The 24,719-nt window shown below is 32.7% G+C and overlaps 1 protein-coding gene across 1 annotated transcript; it reads left to right on the top strand.

Moving 5' to 3' along the window:
* Positions 1 to 21,379: 21,379 nt before the first annotated feature.
* LOC115975929 lies at positions 21,380 to 24,347 on the top strand. The gene is made up of 2 exons (XM_031096987.1): positions 21,380 to 21,779; positions 24,002 to 24,347. Exons 1-2 carry the CDS (start codon positions 21,627 to 21,629, stop codon positions 24,068 to 24,070), a joined length of 222 nt encoding a protein of 73 aa, XP_030952847.1. The 5' UTR covers positions 21,380 to 21,626; the 3' UTR covers positions 24,071 to 24,347.
* Positions 24,348 to 24,719: the final 372 nt, after the last annotated feature.

The following is a 24,719-nucleotide window of genomic DNA, read 5'->3' as shown; positions in this document are numbered from 1 at the left end:
TTACATTGTAAATACACAAAAGTGGTTAATATTATACACATTTGCACAAAAAATGGTAAATATTGTACAAATTTTGTAAATGTGTACAAAATTTGACAATTTTTTTGTGTCTACAATATAAATTTACATTGTAATTAAGTACAATGTATACATAGAAATATTGTGAAAATGTTGTAACGCATGTGTCAATTCCTTATGGGTCAAAATAAATTAAAATAAAAAAAAAATTATTATACCGAGATCTAGCACAACTAAAAATGTCGTAACATATTGTTATTATTACAATATATTCACAACTAATGAGGTGTAAATTATAGGTCAAAATAAAATAATAAAATATTGAACTGGGATCTGTCACGGTCTTATACAAATGAGATTGATTTTTTATGACATAATTATCAAAATTCTTAAAATTAATGTCTCTTTTGATTAATGTAAATCTCTATATATTTTAAAAATCAAATGATTTAAATCTTTATTTTGTGATACAAATAAAATTTAGAATGGATCCTAATCACTACTTTTTTTTCCACGGCTAGCACGTGCTGCCCTAACTAGTAATTGTAAAAGTGTGGATCCTATCCTTTGTAGGAAATGTCAAGCATGGAAAAAATTATCGTCCAAAATCTTCTTTTTTATATACCGTCTAACTTGCTAAGTATGTGTTTGGACTAAAATGAAAAATTAAAATTATTTTACTATTCAGCTTATTTTTGTTACTATTCATAAGCTCCATTGCACTTTTTGGCACTATTCATGGGCCTCACTGTACTATTTCAACTAACTTTTACCTTTATTTATAGTATTTTCAGCAATAATTTTTCAGTTTTAATAAAATAAGAGGTATCCAAACACATCCTAAGTTAAGCACTAGTATTGGTGGTGGTAAAAAGTTATATTGCTATTTTTAGCACCATTAAATACCAAATTGTGGCTATTGGTGGAGCCACAATTGTGGCTACGTGCACAGCTACTTTTGGCTATGCACTGTAGCTCATATGTAATATATATATATATATATATATATATTAAATTGTTATATTCACACTACTTTTTAATTAAAAAAATCTATTTTGATTATGTTCACATTGCTTTTTAATGAATATTTTATATTATTTTAATCAAATAGAAATATAGATATATTGATGTTAGAGCATCCACAGCAGTGGAGCTAAATTTTTAGCAATTTAGCTCTAATAAAAGTTACTTTATCTATTTTAACTACACACATGCTGCAGCAATGGATCTATTTTAGCTTTCAACACAATAAAATAATATATTCATCACAATAAAATAATATTTCTACTACAATAAAATAATAATATTTTTACTATAATAAAATAATATATCACCACCACACAGCACAAACATCCTCCTCCACCACCACACAGCACGACACAAACATCCTCCTCCACCACCACACAGCACGACACAAACACCACCACACAGCACGACACAAATATCCTCCTCCACCACCACATAGCATGACACAAACATCCTCCTCCACCACCACCATCACCAGTCCACAGCAGAGAAAAAAAAAAAAAAACCCAAATCAAGGCTCAAGCGATTCCAAGGATCGGCTGAGACATCAACCCAAATCAAGGCTCAACCCAAAAAGAAAAAACCCAAATCAAGTTTTCACTCTCCACCGCCACTCCAAGGATCGGCTGAGACATCGAGGCGATTCCGATGTCGGGGAGTGGATTCTCTTCACCAGTCTGACGACATTTAGCCGGTTAGTGTTCCTGCGGTGCCCTTCGGTGTCGTTCGCCGGAGGCGAGGACGTGAACGAGAGGCCGGTGAAGGAGGACAGGCATTTCGTGAAGTTGAACAAAGGAAGAATGGTGGTAAGGAGCGACGGCGACGGCGTGGGCTGGGACGGCGATGGCGTGGGCTCGGTTGAGACGGTGACGGCGTGGAGTGGGCTGGGAGATGAGAGCTTGAGGGAGAGAAAGCTTGAGAGAGATGAGAGCTTGAGGGAGAGAACTGAGAGTGCACAGTGACCGGGGAGAGAATAAAAGAATGAAAAAAAAAATGAGTTTTTATTATTTTAATCGGCAAGTTGATTAAATTTTTTTTTTTTTTTTTAGATTAGTGCTACAGTGCACATCTATCTATAGATGTGCACTGTAGTAAATCAGCCAAATTTTATGGCTTTGGCTCCACTGCTGTGAGCTTATTTTGCTATATTGGTGGAGCTAAAATAGCATTATAACTTTTTAGTTCCACTGCTGCAAATGCTCTTAGGTGTATTGTAAAGTGAGAAGGTAAAAATAGATAAAGTAACTTTTTGTGGAGTCATAATGCTAAATTTATGGCTCCACCAATATAGATGCTTAATCAATGTGAATTTGTTGATATCCTAAAACAAGAAAGTTATATTAATAGAACCACCAAGTGTGGTCTAGTGGCTTGTCCACCACTAGGTAAGGCTCTGGGGTTCGACTGGGTTTGCTCCCCAGTTCGAGTCCCAGCAGCTACAACATCTTGTGACCAGCGGTAGGCTCCCACCGCAAGCGGGGATTAGTCGAGATGCACATAAGCTGACTCGGACAACCCGTTTATATTAATAGAAGAAAAAAAAAAAGTAAGAATGAATTGATAATAAGTTCTAATAATCCGTTTAGCAAAAAAAAAAAAAAAAAGGTCTAATAAACCATTTATTTCAAGACATTTTCTTGAAATATATATATATATATATATATGGGTAAAACTTAAAAGGTTCTCCTTTTAAAATGAAGCCACATGGACACTTCTCATAATAACTAGACAGCGTTATAAGTTAGAGAAATGCTATGTTCACAACAAATAATAAGTGGCAGGTTGTTACTGATTGTTATTGTTAGGGTAAAAAAGTAATCTCAGAGGTAAGTTCAAATTTGAACCAATAACAACTAATCACTTATGATTTGTTGTAAAAATATTGTAAAAATGTTATGAACGTAACACAAGAAGTTAAAACAATTTCTTGAAAAAGTGCAGCCATAAACCTCTCAGGCCTATAGTCACCGGGTTTAGACCATGTTTGAAAACGCAACCCAAAAAATTGTGGCTATAGGCCAAATTGTCCTATAGCCACGTTTTTCTGAGTTATAGCTGCGGCTATAGAACGTTCTTTTTTTTTTTTTTAGTGAACCTTCATATGGTGTTGTGTGGCTTGTGAATTATTTGGCTTGTGAACTGGGTCCCATGTTATTCAAAAGGATATGACCCTTCTTGTTGGCTTCTTTTCATTCTTCTGCGTTTGTATTTTGTTTGTACTTTATATCAATAAAACTTTCTACTGTTTTCAGTAAAAAAAAAAAAAAAAAAATCCCACAGCTCTTTCCGCCTGTGCGCGACTCGGCCCCTGGCAAATTAGAGAACAAAATCGAAACTCGAAAGCGGGTTGTTATTGTTCTGATGGGCTAGAAATTGATTTGTACAATTTTTTTGATGGGCTAGAAATTGATTTGTTCCCTTGTTTTGCTACAACCCTAAAAATTACTTTAAAATAAAATTATTTTCTATTGTTTGATTCACAAAAAAAATAAAAAAAAATCGTTAATAATTCAAAAAAAAAATTATATAAAAAAATTGTACATTAAAGATATAAATAAAAAGGAAAAGTATTTTCGACTTTCAGTCATTTAAGGGCTTTCAAATAGAAAAAAGGACTCTAAATTTAGAATGTACACAAAAAATTAAATAGATATGAATAATTTGATTTTTTTTAAAAATGTCATTTGAAAAATATCAACACCAGTCAATGGTCAATATGCTAAAAAGAGAGAAGTTGTCATTAGAACTTAGAAGAGTTTTGTTTTGTATTTTAGTTTTTTTTTTTTTTTTTTTTTTGGTTGGTGCTGGTGTCTTGTTAAGTATGTAACATCTCAGAAAATTTTATCCACTGTATTAGGGTTGTTTTCCATTAATCCTAGGATATGTCCATAGGTTGGGTTCGATAGAATTTCCTACCAACCCGTCACTCTCTAACTTGATTGGATCTAAAAATCCACAACCAATGCTAACTATTGGTGTGCGGTTTTGTTAGCTAGCAAGTTGTGTGAATTTCAATAGTTGGATCGATAAAAATTGTCTGTCTTCTCGTCATTGATGATATAGTGGTGGAAATCTTGAGATCTTCGACGTATTTTGAAACATAAAGCGTCAAAATGAAAACAAAATTCTAAAACTTTATGGGAAAAAAAAAGTTCTTTAGTCAATCTAGATTTGCGCATCGTATGTTAGTTTCCATTTACAAGTTTATTTGATTTCATCATTATGATAGTAATTCTCATGATTTAAATATGTTACTTATGAATCTATTGCTTGGATGTGTACATCCATGTGTTCAGGCTAGTTAAATAGTTTAGATCTATTTCTTTAGGGAGACGGTATCTAGTGCACCCGTTCTATGGAGTGTGATTCTCACAAACATGTGACCTAGGAGCTTGTAACAGTCGCGCTACATATATAGGACAAGCACACAAGATAATCTTTCTTTCTTTAGGGTTCTCACATCAAACAAGTTCATGCATCATTAAATAAATTTTTACCATGTCTTAATTCTTCTTACACATTATAAAAATGTGGACCATGTTAGATATATAGAATTGTTCATATCCCATCTAGGTTAAAACTACGCAATTTTCAAGTGAAAAGGTTAGATTAATTTCAGATGGAATAACAAAAACAAGATGCCAATCATTAAATTTTCATATTTTCTATTAATCAGAATTTTTTATGATGACATGTGAATATGCTCTTGCATCATATGGAGATACCATCTAGGGTATGCGTATTCAAATTCCCACGTATTCGTGCATTTTGTTTATAAAATTTTCAAAAGGTATCCCTAGGGACAAAATGGACTATTGCCCTTTTCGGGCAAATTAATTAGCTTTTTGCCCTTCTTTCCAAACTAAATAGGAAAATACCCCTATTTTGAAAATCGAGTATTTCAAAATCGATTTAAGCCCTATAGTGACGTTTTCAAAGACTTATAGTGACGTTTATAAAGACCTATAGTGGCGTTTTGTAACTTGATATCCATGAAATCGAATTATAGGCAATAAAATTGCCTATAACTCGATTTCATGGATATCAAGTTATAAAACGCCACTATAGGTTCTTAAAATGTCACTATAGGTCCTTAAAAACGTCACTATAGGGCTCTAGAATTTTTTTTTTTTAACTCGATTTTGAGAAACTCGATTTTCAAAAGAAGGGCATTTCCCTATTTAGTTTGGGAAGAAGGGTAAAAGGCTAATTAATTTGTCCAAAAAGGGCAGAATCCCATTTTATCCGTATCCCTAGGTTATTTAAAATAATTTAAAAACTTGAATAAAAATATGTTTTTTTTAGTTCCTATCATCAATATGTCATCTAGGATAGGTTTATATGTTTTCATTACACAAAAATTAGATTAATATACATAAAAGAATGAGAAATAAGTTATATCGTTAAATTTCCAAATTTGAAGTTTGATATAATTCTCTTAGAATTATGTGAATCTGTGTTCAAACTTTTTTCCCCAGATAAGTTTTCACCAGATAACTTAGTTCTCAAACTTTAATATTTGAGATATAGGTTTGGTCTTTATAACTTTTTTAAATGAAAGAGGCATAAGATAGAACTTTTAGCTTCCAAGAAATAACAAGTCGAGCAGTGACTTAAGAACGCGGAAAACTAACAAATTAGGTTGAACAACTAAAGTGCCAACATTGCTAAGTAGCAAATATATAATCGATCACAAGAAAGTTACAATAAATTTAAAAATAAAATCACAAAAAAAATCAAGAAAATCCAAATACAATCTCGGTGGGCAAAAATTTAGTAAGCTAACTTTTCACCTCACACAATTAATTTATAGAGATGGGGTGTCAATCAACCTTGGTTACCTTTGTTAGAGTGAATAAATCTCGTGATAAGAGAATAAGTGCTTGGAATATATATATGTGGGATGAGGAAATTGAATAATACTAGTCTTGGATTGATTAAGTTATGTTCCTCGGGAATGGTCCGAGGTAGGTTTACACTTGTTCTTGGATTACAATGATATTACTTTCTTTTCTTTTATCTTCAGATCATTCATCCCCCTCTTCATAGGGATCTCTCTATCTTATGTAGTCATCTAGGTTGTATCTTGGCCTTCCACTTGAAGGGCTAGGGTTTACTTCTCTTGATACTTGTCCCATTAGGGTCTTACTAGAAGGTTTCTCTACTAGGCTGTGAGCTGTGACGACATTGTTCAAGGGTTATTCCTTCATTAATGCAGCTAGCTAAGTGAATATAGAGCATTGAATGTAGAGATGATTGATGCTTTATTTGTATTCTTCCTTTTCTTGCTTGATGACAAACTCTCATTCTTTTCCTCGGTTTGTGTGTAGATATCTCATTTTGTACTTGGTTAATAAACTTTAGTCTCCAGTTCCAATGATGAGCTTGACTTATCTACAAAAGGTAGTTGAAGTTATTTTGATAGTTTGGAAGTAATCACAACTCAAAACTGCTCAAATTGTTTTGAAAACGATGCTGAAACTTTACTCACTATTTTGGCCATTTTTTGAGTAAGGTTTATCTCATTAGAAAGTAGACAACCTGAGCTTCAATTTAAATACAATTTTTGCCTAATTGGGCTTAAATTGAGTGAGTTATGACTGTTTTATGTTGGGCTAACTAGGCAGTCCGATTTTCTAAGTTTTAAAACTTCATTTTTAAAGGCCCAAAACATAATGTTTTGATGTGTGCTGGCCCATGGACCCTTGAGAACGTCCAAAGATCATTAAATGTCTAAAAACCCTAATTTTAACTTATAAATATTCATCTTATGCCTCCAATCAAAAACCCTAGCTAGAGAGAGCCATTTTTTACCCTCCATCTTCTCTAAAACCCTAATTCTCTTTTCTAAAACACACACATAGCACCTTTGCACGTTTTTTACAAATTAAAAATCTCTCTTTAGTTAGTTCTAATGCAAAAACTATTTTTCCAATTTGATTTCCCAAAACGTGAAAATGACCGAAATAACCCTGAAACTTGAAGATTTCCAAAATACCCCCTAAACCTAAAAAATGACCGAAATACCCACGCAACCTAAAAATTATCAAAATACCCCCGAAACCTAAAAAATGATTGAAATACCCCCGAAACTTAAAAATGACCAAAATACCACCGAAACCTAAAAATTACCAAAATATCCCCAAAACCTAAAAAATGACCAAAATACCCTGAAACCAAAAAATTACTAAAATACCCCAAAAACCAATAATTACCAAAATACCTCTAAAACCAAGAAATTTACTGAAATAGCCCCAAAATCTAAAAATTATCGAAATACCCCTAAAACCTAAAAGATGACAGAAATGCCCTTGTAACCTACAAAAATGACCGAAATACCCTTAGAATCTAAACAATGACCAAAATAACCTCGGAACCTAAAATATTACCGAAATTCCCTCAAAACCTATAAAATGACTGAAATTCTCTTAAAACCTGTAATTTGTCAAAAATACCCTTGAAACATCCAAAATACCCCAAACCTCTATTTTGGTAATTTTAGATGTTCCAGGTGTATTTTGGCCATCTTACAGGTTTAGGGGTATTTTGGTCATTTTTTAGGTTTCAGGGATATTTCGACCATTTTTAGGTTTCTGGGGTATTTCGGTCATTTTTTACGTTTAAGGGGGTGTTTTGGTCATTTTTTAGGTTCGGAGGTATTTTAGTTATTTTTTAGGTTTCGGAGGTATTTCGTTCATTTTCTATGTTTAGGGGGTATGTTATTAATTTTTAGGTTTGGGGGGTATTTTGGTCATTTTATAGGTTTTGGGAGTACTTTGGTCATTTTTTAGGTTTTAGTGGTATTTTAATCGATTTTTAGGTTTCGGAGGCATTTTGGTCATTCGTAGGTTTAGGGGGTATTTTGGTAATGTAAGGACGCGATTTGTAACGACCCGTAACAGTGTTGGGTTCGTACGTAAAAAGGCCCAAACAATGTCATTTATAGAGCGTGGGATTGAAAGGCTAGGCCTTAGTCACAAGACGGTGGTTTTTTGTGGTGGGCATATGTAATTAAATCGTGTTCACCCTAGGAGTTTTTCTCCTGGAGGCGGGCTGGGAGGCTCTAGTTTTTGGCCATTTTTCCCAGCCCCTAGCCTGGATTGTTTACTTTTCCTTTTATACTAGCATATGTTCCTTATCCTTCGTCCACGTGTAGGATCGACTTTCCAGGACTGATACTTGTCCCATCAACCCATACCCCGAGTGGTTGGGGGCGGTTGTAAAAGCTGAAGAGTATGGCTTTGTCAGGTGCAGAGTATTGAATGGCAGTAAGGTCAGCTTTCCCTTGGTCCTTGGTCGTTTAAACGATACAGCGTATCCTTTCTTATTGACATAGATATTTTTAGATTTTTTCCAAACTGTTCCTATACTGTTTTTGCCCTTTCTTCGAGGGGGACCTCGAATATGCCGAGGACTGAATCGTCCTTGGTTGTGTCCCAAAACTATTTTGTACTTGTATCACCGATCCTGGGCTATAACCTTCCTCGGCTCGGGCCTTGGGCCCCGATGAATAAATGGGCCAGGGCCACAAATTATTGGGCCCCACAATAGCCCCTCAAAATCCTACTGTCCGACCTCTTGGTCGGAGAGGAGGGTTTTGGTAATGTCAAGCCTTTATTTCAGCTCGTTTAACCCTGTCCTTTATTAATGTTGGTGTCTCTTCACCTACCTAGGAAACATACCGGGCTACAAGATATTCCTCTGAATTTATTTACAATGCGTTTCTGCCGTTTGATTATCTAAAACGCGCCTTTAATGATTTCCCTTTACGAGACCATTTAAATTCGACGGTGTAGGGAAGTGGAACGGGTATTTTCTCGTTTACAGATTTTCTCGGAAATCTGGACAAATTAAATACTTTTCGTCTTGCCCTTCATATAAGAAGAAAAGCAAGATGTTATTTCTCTTGTATAGAGACCCTTTTAATCCTTTTGAAGTCTGAGAATCCTTAGCCTCCCCCAGAGCTTCCCTTATCCACTTGTTTACACCTTAAATCGTGATAAGTCCAAGATAGGAGTGGGAATGAAGAGACCATACCCTTCCCAGAAATGCTACGTTCTTGTGAAGCTAAAAATGGCTCGGTCAGGGCAGGGATGAGAGAGACTCAAGATACTTCTCACCCTCCTTTCAGTCAAAATCCAAAGCAGGGGCTCGTCGCGTCAAACTTTTGGTGCGGCTGAGCTGGGATCACCCATTATCAGTACCGGCCGCTTTCTTATGAGCATAGCTAACATGGCACCATCGTGTTAGGAGTCAGGACTGACGCAGGGACAAAGTATCCCTGCTTCTTCCTCTCTTCCTTCACTGGTGCCTCCTTTTGCCTCTCTTTCTTCTTCTTTCCACCACCAGATCCATCCTGATGCTTTTCCTTCTTTCTCTTCTTCTCCTCTCCCACCAAGGAAGGTCCTCCTCTCAATATGAGTGCCACTGGGGCAAAGTTTAGAAAGACTTGGGAGTAGAGCTTAAAAAGATTTCTGTTTGTTTTGTTTTGTTTTTTTTTTTTTTTTTTTTTTTTTTTTTTTTAATATATTTTTATAACTCATTTTCTATATAGGCTTTGTTTAAGCCCTTCATTGTACGCTGTAACACCTCTTTATATTAATAAAGGTCATCATTTATTGATTTCGTATATTTTATCTCTTCTTTTGAAATAGTTATGCCGTGAATAGATGTACTATCCTGTAAATTTTTTTTTTTGTTTTTATTTTTATACTATAAACAATGCTTGGGGCCGAAATCCCAGTTAATAAAAAGATCTTGCCCTGTGCTTATTGGAACTATCTGGCATAATTCTGCCGATTTGAATAAATGGTGCTTAAGGCAGAAATCTTTACTGAGAAAATGATGTTTATAATGAACTTAATAAAATTGTTCGGCACAATAATGCCGACTTGGGAAAGCGATACTTAGGGCCAAAATCCCTTACCCAGATAAAAGATACTATTATGAACTTAAGAGAGCTGTTTGGCACAATAATGCCAACTTGAACAAATGACACTTAGGGTCGAAACCCTTGCTAAGGAAAACATATTATTATGAACTTAATAGAGTTGTTTGGCACAATAATGCCGACCTGAGAAAACAATACTTACCCCAAAATAGCCGAGGTGACAGTTGAATGCTCGGTGAGGTATAGGAGGTAATCATCCGAGGACATATAACCCAAAGATGAACAGCCCCTATAGGTTGCCGAGTAATAAGGCGTTTCACCATCTTCTTAATAACCTTTATAGCTTTAACCTCTTCTGGTACTTGATTCGAGGATTGAGCAACTTAGAATTCTTATTAAGCAGCTGACCTTTCCATAGGCTTGAGTCCGAGGACCATGCAATACCTTGGTTCTGTTCAAAACTCAGCTTTTCTTCTAAGTAGTTTTTCTTCTTAGTAGTTGGTTTCCCCATAGGTTTGAGTCCGAGGACCATGTAATACCTTGGTTCTGTCCAAAACTCAGTTTTCCTTCTAAGTAGTTGGTTTCCCCATAGGTTTGAGTCCGAGGACCATGCAATACCTTGGTTTTTAGGGAAATTAGCTCCTCGGCCAAGCCCCTAGAACCATCTGTGCGGCTGACACTGCGAAGCGTAGCCACTAGTAAAGAAACATAGCCCCTAGTGGAACTTTACGCTAGAACACTACAATCGGCTGTTAGAAATGACAAGGTAACTGTCTAGTCCTACCGCCTATGCCAACACACAAGCCTTCCCCACAGACGGTGCCAATTGTAAAGTCGCGATTTGTAACGACCCGTAACAGTGTTGGGGTCGTACGTAAAAAGGCCCAAACAATGTCATTTATAGAGCGTGGGATTGAAAGGCTAGGCCTTAGTCACAAGACGGTGGTTTTTTGTGGTGGGCATACGTAATTAAATCGTGTTCACCCTAGGAGTTTTTCTCTTGGAGGCGGGTTGGGAGGTTCTGGTTTTTGGCCATTTTTTCCAACCCCTAGCCTGGATTGTTTACTTTTCCTTTTATACTAGCATGTGTTCCTTATCCTTCGTCCACATGTAGGATCGACTTTCCAGGACTGATACTTGTCCCATTAACCCATACCCCGAGTGGTTGGGGGCGGTTGTAAAAGCTGAAGAGTATGGCTCTGTCAGGTGCAGAGTATTGAATGGCAGTAAGGGCAACTTTCCCTTGGTCCTTGGTCGTTTAAACGATACAGCGTATCCTTTCTTATTGACATAGATATTTTTAGATTTTTTTCCAAACTGTTCCTATACCGTTTTTGCCCCTTCTTCCAGGGGGACCTCGGATATGCCGAGGACTGAATCGTCATCGGCTGTGTCCCAAGACTATTTTGTACTTGTATCACCGATTCTGGGCTATAACCTTCCTCGGCTCGGGTCTTAGGCCCCGATGAATAAATGGGCCAGGGCCACAAATTATTGGGCCCCACAGGTAATTTTATAGGTTTCGGGGAATATTTCGGTCATTTTTAGGTTTATGGGGGTATTTTTGTAATTTTATAGGTTTCGAGTGCATTTTGGTCATTTTTATGTTTCGGTGTATTTCTATCATTTTTTAGGTTTAGGGGGTATTTCGGTCATTTTCTAGATTTCGAGGATATTTTGGTCATTTTAGAGGTTTTGAGAGGTATTTTGCTCATTTTAGAGATTTTGGGGGTATTTTGGTTATTTTAGTGGTTTTTTTTTTTTTTTTTTGCATATTTGGTGATTTTAGAGATATTGGGGGTATTTTGGTCATTTTAAAGGTTTCATGGGTATTTTGCTCATTTTAGATATTTTGAGGATATTTTGGTCATTTTATTGGTGAGCATATTTGGTAATTTTAGAGATATCGGGAGTATTTTGGTCATTTTAGGAGTTTTATGGGTATTTTGCTCATTTTAGAGATTTTGGGGATAATTTTGGATGTTCAAGAGTATATTAGTAATTTTGGAAGTGTAGGGGTATTTGGGTCATTTTAGGTATTTAAGGGTATTTTGGTAATTTGGAGGTCAAGAGGGTATTCAAGTAGTTTTAGAAGAATGTGGGTCATATTGGGTTAAATTAGGTTACTAATTAAATAGGTTGGGTTAGTAATGGGTAATTAATTTATATATAAACGGATCATAAATGAATAAATGTGTAATTACACACTCAACCCATTTATGACCCATCCTGCCCATGTGCCACCGCTAGCTATGAAGAAGAATCCATGGTATGTCGCTGACCGAAGAATTAAAAGAAAAACAATAAAATATTTGAAGTTGAATGGAAAGGGAAGTACTTGGTAGTAGTGGTAAAGCAAAAAATTTTTCTCCAGGGGTCATTGAGTATTGAAATCCCTCTTCCTGCCTCCTCGCTAATGCCTGGTGGTATGTAATTAGAATGGGGATGGAAGAAGAGACATAGTGGCATGTTATAGACTTACAGTGCTTTTCCTCTATGCTGAAGAAGAAATGAGACTCAAGAAGAGGAGAGCTACAATGGAAGGTTTGTGAAGATATTGGGTAAAATGCGTTTTATGTAAAAAATTGAGATTAATTTAGGAAGATTGTATACAAATCTCAACGTCAACAATAACAATTATAACTAGTCACAAACCCGTGCTATGCACAGAAACCTACCTATTTGTGTAGCAAACTAAATTATTTTTATAAAATACTAACTTGATTATGAAACTATACTATCACATAAATTATTCCAGTCTTTTATGTTTAAATTAAATTCAGATGTAAAAACTTCCAAAATGCCAAAAAATATTAAAGAATCAAAAGATTCATTGTCTAGAAATTATTGAAACAAAATAAAATATATATGTGACTGCACAATAGAGAAACATAAGAGAAAGATGTGTTATCTTCAAAAGAATGATCCATGGTTATAACTGTTAAAATCTGCCAAATTGTTTTAGATATTACAAAAAAAAAAAAAAAACCCAAAAATATCGATGTTAAAACTTTCAAAATGACAAAAAATTAAAGAGTCAAAATAGACAAAACCTACAAATTATAGAAACAGCGTAAAAAAAAAATGTGACTCTAGTGTTACCTTTAAAATAAATAATTCATCACTATAGTTGTGGAAATCTGTTAAATAGTTTCAATATTGCAAAATGATATCTCAAAAATTGATATGTTAAGACTTTTGAAATGCCAAAAAATATTAAAGAATCAGAAAATTCATTATTTAGAAATTATTGAAACAAAACAAAATGTATATATAACTACACAATATAGAAATATAAGAAAAAGATGGGTTACCTTAAAAAAAAAAAAAATCCATGGCTATAACTGTAGAAATTTTCCCAACAATTTCAAATATTACAAAAAAAATGAACCCAAAAATACATAAGTTAAAACTTCTAAAAGGCAAAAAGAGTTGAGAATCAAAAGATTAAGAACTTACAAATTATAGAAACAAATATATATATATATATATATATATTTTTTTTTTAATATATGTGACTATATTGTTATAAATCCAACCAAAAATTGAAGTTTGATAGATCTAAAAGCACCCACAACTAACATTGGATAGCACATGATCAAAAAACTTAAATTTGTAAACAATCTTAAAACCAAAGCAATAAAAATTGAAATTGCATAGTCTTTTTAGCCATAAACACCTATGAACTACAAAGATTCATCATATGATAGATCTAAAAACACCCAAAACTAATATTGGAAAGCACATGATCAAAATCTTAAATTTGTAAGCAAATCCTAAACCCAAAGCAATAAAAATTGAAACTAAATGTAGTCTTATTAACACCTACAAACTAAAAAGATTTGTTCTTTCTTAATTTGTTTCCTGATCTTACATGAAGTTAGCTTTGGAGAAGTTCATCATGTTGGGGTCGTGAGCCATGAATTGGTTCATTAATTGTTGCTTTTGGATCTCATCTTCTCCACAAATAGTTTTTGGTTTACACATTTGTATTTTGGATTTTTGGTCTTCTACCCAAGTAGTTCTTAAATAGAAGAGAATAGAGATAGTGGGGGAGTATTATTGTATTTGGCTAGAAGTCTAACCTACGTTAGGGTTTTTTTTTTTTTTTTTTTTTTCCATTAATTAATTATAATATTTATTTAATATAGGACTAAATTAATGAGAATAGCTAAGAAAATTATCTTATTTTTGTAGTGATATTTTATATTTTAATACTGGGATTTAAAATAAAAAATCCATAGCACTCATTTCGTATGGCCAAATCTATTGTATTTTAGTTTAAATTCTTTGCCCTTGCAATTGTGGGAATATTCAGCATATATTCATTTGGGTAAAGTCTTTTCCTACATTGAATTAAATTGGATTGTACATAAATAAGTGTTTACCGGATTGAATTATTATTTTTTAAATATTTATTTAAGTAATGTTGATGTGTAAAATTATTGAGATAAATTATCAATGTTTGAGTTTGAGTTTAAGTTGGACTTGTTAAATTTGTAAGCAAATCCTAAACCCAAAGCAATAAAAATTGGAACTAAATGTAGTCTTATTATCACCTACGAACTAAAAAGATTTGTTCTTCCTTAATTTGTTTCCTGATCTTACATGAAGTTAGCTTTGGAGAAGTTCATCATGTTGGGGTCGTGAGCCATGAATTGGTTCATCAATTGTTGCTTTTGGATCTCATCTTCTCCACAAATAGTTTTTGGTTTACACATTTGTATTTTGGATTTTTGGTCTTCTACCCAAGTAGTTCTTAAATAGAAGAGAATAGAGATAGTGGGGGAGTGTTATTGTATTTGGCTAGAAGTCTAACCTACGTTAGGGTTTTTTTTTTTTTTTTTCCATTAATTAATTATAATATTTATTTAATATAAGACTAAATTAATGAGAATAGCTAAGAAAATTATTTTATTTTTGTAGTGATATTTTATATTTTAATACTGGGATTTAAAATAAAAAAATACATAGCACTCATTTTGTACAGCCAAATCTATTGTATTTTAGTTTAAATTCTCTGCACTTGCAATTGTGGGAATCTTCAACATATATTCATTCGGGTAAAGTCTTTTCCTACATTGAATTAAATTGGATTGTACATAAATAAGTGTTTACTGGATTGAATTATTTTTTTAATATTTATTTAAGTAATGCTAATGTGTAAAATTGTTGAGATAAATTATCAATGTTTAAGTTTGAGTTTAAGTTGGACTTGTTAAATTTGTAAGCAAATCCTAAACCCAAAGCAATAAAAATTGGAACTAAATGTAGTCTTATTAACACCTACGAACTAAAAAGATTTGTTCTTTCTTAATTTGTTTCCTGATCTTACATGAAGTTAGCTCTGGAGAAGTTCATCATGTTGGGATCGTGAGCCATGAATTGGTTCATCAATTGTTGCTTTTGGATCTCATCTTCTCCACAAATAGTTTTTGGTTTACACATTTGTATTTTGGGTTTTAGGTCTTCTACCCAAGCAGTCTTAAACAGAAGAGAGTAGAGATGGTGGGAGAGTGTTATTGTATTTGGCTAGAAGTCTAACCTGTGTTAGGGTTTTTTTTTCTTCATTAATTAATTATAATATTTATTTAATATAGGACTAAATTAATGAGAATAGCTAAGAAAATTATCTTATTTTTGTAGTGATATTTTATATTTTAATACTGGGATTTAAAATAAAAAATCCATAGCACTCATTTCGTATGGCCAAATCTATTGTATTTTAGTTTAAATTCTTTGCCCTTGCAATTGTGGGAATATTCAGCATATATTCATTTGGGTAAAGTCTTTTCCTACATTGAATTAAATTGGATTGTACATAAATAAGTGTTTACCGGATTGAATTATTATTTTTTAAATATTTATTTAAGTAATGTTGATGTGTAAAATTATTGAGATAAATTATCAATGTTTGAGTTTGAGTTTAAGTTGGACTTGTTAAATTTGTAAGCAAATCCTAAACCCAAAGCAATAAAAATTGGAACTAAATGTAGTCCTATTAACACCTACGAACTAAAAAGATTTGTTCTTTCTTAATTTGTTTCCTAATCTTACATGAAGTTAGCTCCGGAGAAGTTCATCATGTTGGGATCGTGAGCCATGAATTGGTTCATCAATTGTTGCTTTTGGATCTCATCTTCTCCACAAATAGTTTTTGGTTTACACGTTTGTATTTTGGGTTTTAGGTCTTCTACCCAAGCAGTCTTAAATATAAGAGAGTAGAGATGGTGGGAGAGTGTTATTGTATTTGGCTAGAAGTCTGACCTGCGTTAGGTTTTTTTTTTTTTTTTTTTTTTCATTAATTAATTATAATATTTATTTAATATAGGACTAAATTAATGAGAATAGCTAAGAAAATTATCTTATTTTTGTAGTGATATTTAATATTTTAATACTGGGATTTAAAATAAAAAAAATCCATAGCACTCATTTTGTACGGCCAAATCTATTGTATTTTAGTTTAAATTCTTTGCCCTTGCAATTGTGGGAATATTCGGCATATATTCATTCGGGTAAAGTCTTTTCCTACATTGAATTAAATTGGATTGTACATAAATAAGTGTTTACCGGATTGAATTATTTTTTTAATATTTATTTAAGTAATGTTGATGTGTAAAATTATTGAGATAAATTATCAATGTTTGAGTTTGAGTTAAGTTGGACTTGTTAGAGAGATAGAGTTTCACTTCTTGTTAAGTTTGGACTAAACAAAAATAATTTTATTTAAATAAAATGATAATTTTATTTAAATATATTGTGCTGACGTGGAAAATTGTGAGAGTTTCAGAAGTTTCGGTTATATATATATATATATATATATATATATAGATGAGCTGAGATATAGAGTTATATTTTAGGATTTATTTTAATTTCTGGAGGTTTTTTTTTTAGTTTATTTAATTATATGATAGATAAATTCAGCGTGACATGATTCAATTTGATCACTTAGCATGTATGGAATGTTTAGATGTCACTTAACAGACACATTAGCATAAGCATTAACAGAAGTGCTGCTAATCAAAATGTCCCTCTAATGTTAACGGAGTGAAACAAAATTTTGAAACATTAGGAGAAAAAAAAAATCAAAATGCCCCCAAACTTCAAGGGTGTGATTTACACTTTATTTAGTCTAAAATTTACTACATAACATTTACATACTAACATGTCACCAATCTTAGAAAATAATTCAGATTCATTTATTATATTTTCAAAGTAAGTGATGTTAGGGCCTAGGAATTCTACGAATTTTACTACATAAACCTTAAAAATTGATGGGTTACCAACCACAACAAATAATTTAAATATTCATTTATTATATTTTTAAACATCACAGATCATACTATTGTCACATTAGTAACATTTTTAGTAGTTTTATCATTTTTTTTTCTTTATTTGGTATACACACACACACAAGTCTCTAAGCACGTGCGTTGTGCGTGTTGAAAATCTCTTCTACTTTTTTGGGTAAAGGTTAATAATTTGTATCTATTTTAATTTTAAAATTTTTTTTTAAAATTTTTTTTCAAACAAATAAAAAGGATAAACTCTAGAGATAAGCAGTAATTGTAATTTTTTTTTTTTTTGAGATCGTAATTTCTTTTTTAAATTTGTGTTTAAAAGTGGTGTAGTGATATAGAGAAAAGTTTGGGTAGGAAAAATAAGATGAATGTGAGGGGAAAAAAGGCCAAATTTTAAGAGTTCTTTTAGTTTTTTATTTTTTAAATTGGGAGTGTTTTACTTTTATTCAGATGAAAAATGAATAAAAAAGGGCTAAATTTTAGGAAATAAAAAGATGAACATGAAGGAAAAAAAAAATCCTAAATTTTAGGAGTTTTCTTTTTAAATTCAAAATAAAATTTGTTATTTGACATTTATGACCCTATTTCTAAGAGAAGTTACCATTCATTAATGAGAATGTTTTTGAACCACGAAAAAATCCAATTGAAAGAGGGGAATCTTTTTATATATATTAGCCTCTAAGCACGTGCTCACGTGCGTGCTTAGAAGCTCTTCTATTTTTTGGGTAAAGATTAATAATTTGTATTTATTATAATTTGGGATTTCTACTTTTTCCAATCACAAAAAAAAAAAAAAAAAAAAAAAAGGTGGGGTGAGTTTTGTAGATTAGAGGAGTTTTAAAACTAACAAAAGAGTAATCTTATTTTATAGAGAGTTAGTGAATAGAAGTAGGAATTTAAATCAACGTAGAAATAGGAGTTTATTAGAAGCAGGAAGACATTTCAACGTAAAAGTAGGAATTATTATTTTTGTCAATTTACTATTTTAATCCCATTTTTAAGTTTTAGGTAGGGGTATTTTTGACAGTAAAAAAAGCAATAAGTAACTTTTTTTTGCCAATTTACTATTTTAACTCCATTTTTAAGTTATTGGTTAATTAATTTAGGGGTATTTTTGATACGAAAAAAAGCAATAACTAACTTTCTAAATCCTCTTAATATATACAGATTATATAGTATAGATATATGAGTCCGATTAATGGGTACTCTTAGGACATTTGCTAATGAATCATTTTAGGAAAGTTTGATACTACTTTTATGAAAAAAAATAAATAAATAACATCAATTTTTTTTTTCTTTTTCCATAAAAAAATCTAAAATTATTTCCTAAATCAATGCCACATGTGTTAACTTTTTCATATATATAAGGAAGTAATGACCATGCCTTTGACCAATCTATTCCACTTTTTGCGATGAGATATCTCAGGAACTCAATGGGTCGATAATGTGGTGAATTGAATTTGATAGCTTCATGTTTAAGTCATGCCCAAGACCATAAGCCTACTACCACGATTGACGATACCTTTGTAATGGGTACATAATAAAATTTTGCTATATTATTTGTTAGGCATAAATTCACTTTTAGTCCTTACATTTTGACTTTATTTCTATTTTGGTCCATTCTTTTTTAATTTTAACACATGTAGTCCCTAAAATAAATAAATAAAATGTCATCAATTTGGTCCCTACTGTCATTTTACTTACGAAAAATAGCCTACGTGGCAAACAAAGTGCACAGTTAACACACAGAATACCTATGTGGCCATTAAAATAATAATAATTTTTTTTATTTGGCATTTAAACAATGCCACATCAGTATTTTAAATATTAAAAAAAGCCATGTCATAATTTTCTTCTTTTCTTTAATTATTTTAAAATAAAATAAAATTTTATTTTTTTTAGAAAGAAATAAAATTTTAGTTATTATTTAAATTTTTAAATAATTATTTTAAACAATTAAAACAATTTTCTTTTCTTTTCTTTTCATTATTTTGTTGGAAGTACATATTTGTTTATGTTCTTTGTGTTCTTCCCATGACTGTTCATGTTCATGTTCATGTTATTCATGTTTTTAGTAAATTAATCCTTATTTTCTTTTCTTTTCTTTTCTTTGTCTTTCTAGTACTTTTTTTTATAACCGAATACATCAAAATTCAAAACTTAGATCAAACAATAATAACATAAACCAACCCAAATCCATAAATTAACATAAACCAACCAAAATTCAAAACCCAGAATTAACATACACCAACCAAAATTGAACATAGAAACAGATATGCATGCCCATAAATTTGAACCCAACATACACCAACCAAAATCAAAAGATCTGAATCCTCTTTATTCACAAAATCAACACCAATCTCCGAGTTGGAAACCCACCGATCCATCAAAACAAAAAATCATATCCAACTTGGAAACTCACCAATCTCCACTACCCTCCAAATCCCACCATTCTCAAACTGGACCTTCGAAATCACAACCCATAAACCCACAAATTTGCCACAAAATCACAACACCAATTCACCACAAACCCAAATTAACAAAAATCACAACCCATAAACCCACCATCGGAATACACCACCATTTATCTCCACCACTGAGTTGAGAGATAGAGAGATGAAAGTGAGAGACCCATCGATCTGAGAGAGAGAACCACTTATCTAAGAGAGAGAGAGAAAGGCTTCCAAGTTTAGAGAGGATGAGCCATTTGGGTCTGGGTTTGAGCGAAATCCAAAGATAGAGAGACAAAGAAAAAAAAAATTGGTATACATTTGTAATTTGAAAAATTAAGATTTCCCTTATATATATATATATATATATATTTTTTTTTTTTTGGATCTCCTCTGAAATGTTTAGATATTGACCCACAAGAAAAAAAATAAATATGGATTGAAAGTATAACATCAATAACCGACAAACTCTCATCCCAAAAAAAAAAAAAAAAAAGCTGTTGAAATGTTTAAGAAACACTTATTTTGTATGTTATACTTTGTCGAAATGTTTATAATATCAAATGTTTAAGAAACACTTATTTTATATGTAGTATTTTGTTGAATATGAAATAGATGTTAGTTTATATTTTCATAACAAAAAAAAAAATTGTTTTAAGCTTTGCCCCCCCCCCCCCCCCAGGTTCGAATCCTGGTTCCATCCCTAGAGAGAGTGGGTCGATCAGAGAAAGAAAAGAAAGAACCACCGTAGATTGTGGTGGTCGCGGAGGCAATGAGCAAAGGAGGCCGACCATGGAGTTAGAGAGAGATCTAAGAGTTTTGAGAGAGAGAGAGAGAGAGAGAGAGAGAGAGAGGGGAATCGGTTTGATAAGGAAGTGTTGGGGTTGAATCATTGAAGTTTTTCTTTTGAACATGTGAGTGTGAGGGGATTTTTCGTGTTTGTGAATAAGAGTTTGCTGGATTTGGTTGCCAAGAAATACTTAATAAATTTTTTTTAAAACTACTATTGATCTAAGTTTTGATGAGTTTGGTTATATGGAAAATGCAAGAAAGACAAAGAAAAAAAGAAAAAAGAAAATAAGGATTAATTTGCTAGGAATATGAGTCATGTTTTGGGAAGGAACACAAAGAACATGATCATGTTCTTTCTGAAAAAATTAATGAAAGTAATAAAAGAAAATTTTAATTATCTTATTTTATTTAAAAAAATAGAAATTCAAAATTTATTATTATTTTTTCTTCTAATGTGTGTTTTTTTATTGATTTAAATGCTAACATGGACTTTTTAAATATTAATTAAAAATTTTTATTATTATTTTAATAGCACACCATTTGCCATGTAGGTAATGTTTGTCAATGAGATGACAATAGGGACTAAAATGGAACAAGTTGTCCATTTTAGGGTCTAAAGTAGCATTTGGATTCAGCGTCCACGTAAATAAACAGTAACTCAGCAGTCAATAGTAACTTTTTAATTATTTTTTTATTATTTTCTGTTTTCAGTTTTCAGCAAAATAAGTGGTATCCAAACATACCCTTAAAAAAACAGTAAAATAAAAAAGCAAGGGCAAAAAAGGTATGATGCTAAAATGTAAATTCCATTAGGGCATTTAAGCCTATTCATTAAAGTCATATAATTAAGGAGGAAATACTTATCAAAAAAAAAAAAAAAAAATTAAGGAGGAAATAATAATATGTGTAGAGGAGCACCATTGCCTGTGAGGCCATATTGTAGGAGCGTAGGACAATTTTGAAAAGTAGCAAGCTTTGACCACCAAAACCAATCACCAATCACCAAAGCCAAGCCAAAGGGGGCAAAAGGCAAATCAAAGAGAGAGAGGATTGAGATTGATCATTGAACATTGAACATTTGCAGGCTTCCTTACCTTTCTTTCCTTAAACCATTACCCAAACAACATACGACATCGTTTCATAGGTGAAATGAGGAGGCGAGTAGGTGGGACGATGAGGAACAAGGAGGAGTCAGCAATGACTCGTGCGGTGAATGCTGTTTTCGATTTTGTCAGATTCGCTGAGTTTGAGATCCTCTTCTTTCTTTTCTTCTTCATCGCTTTTCTCCTCTTCAAAGATCTTGTCAGTCTCTCTCTCTCTCTATGTTCTTTGCAATTTTTAATGTTTTATAATCTTGTCTGTTTTTTGGATGAATCAGATTAAATTTTAATCTAGATTTGGTAAAGTTTGGATTTAAATTGATTGAATTTGTTGTCACGTTAATCTGAGCACAACTTTTTAAATATTGGGTTTATGAATCTTTTGTTGTTCGCTTGAAGGTAAGTTTAGTATCATAGAACAAATAATTGAAACATAGGATCCTGTAAATGCAATGTTGTTGTATATGTAGTTGTACAGAATGTTAGGTGGTCTAGGAGATTACAAGGTCATGAGATGATGAGTGAGTTTGTAGGTTCAATGATGGAATGAAATGGGAAACAATTGCTATGAATTTAAGAGTTTCTTAAAAAAAAAAAAAACGTGTTGTGACATGGGCTATTTATAAGTGACTTGTTTATAGATGAGTGTAGTTGAAATGTGAATGTTTAGATGGATTAGTGAAAATACACACACACAAAGATAGGGTGAAAAGTGAGGAAATTTTCCCCTATTGATGAAATGGTAATGGGAAAGTTGTTTGAGATGATTTGGTCATGTTCAACATTGAGGATGAGTGAGTTGATTCAAGTTGAGGGAATGAAAAAAGAAAAGAAAAGATAGTGGAATACATTAGTACACCCAATAAAATAGAATGGTGGAAGGAGTGAGTCGATTGAAGTAATAAAAAAGGACATGTCAATTAGGGAGGTAATAGAGAGTATAACTTTGTATAGAATAGAATGACGAAAAAGAATATACGTGGCCAACCTTGATTAGTTAGTTCAGAATCCAATAGCCAATCGCAAAAGTTTGGAACTAAGGTTTGGTTGTTATTGGGTGGATTGGTGAAGGACGAGTTGTATGAATTCTATTTTTGGGAAAATTACACATGCACAACGCACCTTGTGGGTCTTGAAACCACGGCCTTATGCTGTATCTTACTCTTAAAAGGGATGATGTGCTATTTGAGCTAGAGCTTGTTTGCACATGTTGTATAGTTGATTCCATGTTAAATTAGATGGAACGTAATTCTGTTGGAGCATGCATCTCTGTTTCTCTTTTCCAACGAATACACTCTTTGCTCCTTATCACTTTAAACCTCAATGTATGGTTATACCTTCATTCATAGAATTTATATCGTAGACCACAATCAAAATACCTTGCTTTCTGATCCGCAAATCCAAATGGTAACCTGAGTGATATTTCTCTAGTCTAGTTATTAGTGCTGCAAAATCATGATTCTTGCTAGTATGGGTGTTTTGGAAGGTTGTTTTGATGTTTTATATGAACCAAATTTCTGGGTGTTGCAAAAGAGAAAATCTATAATAAACATATAAAGGCAGCAGTTTCAGTTGGTCCCTCTTCCTCTCTCCTAATTTTCTTCCCTCTGACTCTCATTCTTTTCTTCTTCCCTGTTTTTCTCCTTCTAGTAGTTATTAGTTCATAGTTACCTTGTTAAAAATATCTCAACCATCATTTCTTTTTTGATAAGTAACTATTTTTATTAAGACTACAAAAAAAGTACAGGGGAGGGGAGGTGTACTTAAAAAGTGAGAAATCTACAAAAGTACAACAATCTAGGACCTCAAGAAAATTAGAGAAGGAATGACCACATAGTGTGGTCATCCAGTCACAAAGCATGTAAAAATATCTCAACCACCATTTTTAAAATTCAAGGAGATATGATTATGATTACTATTTTCCTTAATAGGGGGATTGTCATTTTCAACTGAAAAGGACTAGGAAGGATTTATCATAGTGCTAGCTTTATTGACATATCCAAACTATGTTTCTGAACCTGCAGATTTATTTTCGTTCTAAAACCACCCTTTAAGAAGAAAATGATCATACTTGGGTATCTTAAGAAGGGTTACCCTTGAAATGCGAATCCTCCTCTTTCCATTTCTCACCTGCTTTCATTATCTTGATGTTTTAATTCATGACTGACATTTCTTGTATGATGAAATTCCTGGTGAAAGCTTATGTTATCTACTTCCCTCCTTTCCGCCCCTATCCTCCTCTTTCCATTTCTCACCTGCTTTCATTATCTTGATGTTTTAATTCATGACTGACATTTCTTGTATGATGAAATTCCTGGTGAAAGCTTATGTTATCTACTTCTCCCCTTTCCGCACCTTCTCCCACTCTCTTGTCTTTTACTTTACTTTTTGATTAATTCTAAAAATTGATAAAATCAATTGCAGACATCAAGACCAGAATACAATCAGATTCTTGTAAAGAAGCCTGAGGGAGGTGGTTTCTGGCCAAACTAGATGGAGATCTTTTGACACGACGAACATCTTTCATATCTCACGCGAGAGAAAATTGCTTAGGCAAGTGGTGTTTAAACATCTTTCATATCTGTGTCAATTAAGAAAACTGTGTTGTCAACTCTTGTAATTTCACGGTTCCTACTTCCTATTGTTTCTGATATGTGTTTTTATATGTATTTATACGGAATCCATGTGAGACAATTGTCTGTCTAATCTGTTGATAGGGCTTGCAAAGATTATTTCAAAAGAAATTAACATTGAGGAACCGTTTCAATAATTCTCTCTCTCTCTCTCTCTCTCTCTCTCATTCACGGGCAGAACTAGAATTTTAAGAGTGAGGGGGCCGAAGTAATAACAAACATAAAATTTATCCTTTTTTTTTGAGAAGAAAAATTATGTGAAAATTAATAGTACTACTTAAAATTATGTGAAAATTTTGGGGGGCCATACATATATTTTTGAAAATTTTAACTAAATTTGAGGGTAATTTTTTAATTATTGAAAATTTTGGGGAGTTCATGACACCACAACTCATTGAGTAGTTCTGTCCCTACTCGTACACATGCCGCATTCCTTAATGACTGTTTGTCTAGAAAGTCTTGTGGTTGGGATGAGGTGGTTGTAAAATGTAGAAGCTAAAACCATACTC

This window comes from Quercus lobata, chromosome 2, assembly GCF_001633185.2.
Source record: "Quercus lobata isolate SW786 chromosome 2, ValleyOak3.0 Primary Assembly, whole genome shotgun sequence".
Taxonomy (NCBI): Eukaryota; Viridiplantae; Streptophyta; class Magnoliopsida; order Fagales; family Fagaceae; genus Quercus; species Quercus lobata.
Note: the sequence above shows the minus strand (reverse complement) of the source record. Positions and strands in the feature narration are given on the sequence as shown.

Bases quoted from the DNA above. Each gene is read 5' to 3' on its own strand.
- LOC115975929 (XM_031096987.1), top strand. From the start codon at position 21,627: ATGAGGAGGCGAGTAGGTGGGACGATGAGGAACAAGGAGGAGTCAGCA. The intron at 21,780-24,001 runs GTCAGTCTCTCT...AATCAATTGCAG, and splicing joins TTCTCCTCTTCAAAGATCTT to ACATCAAGACCAGAATACAA.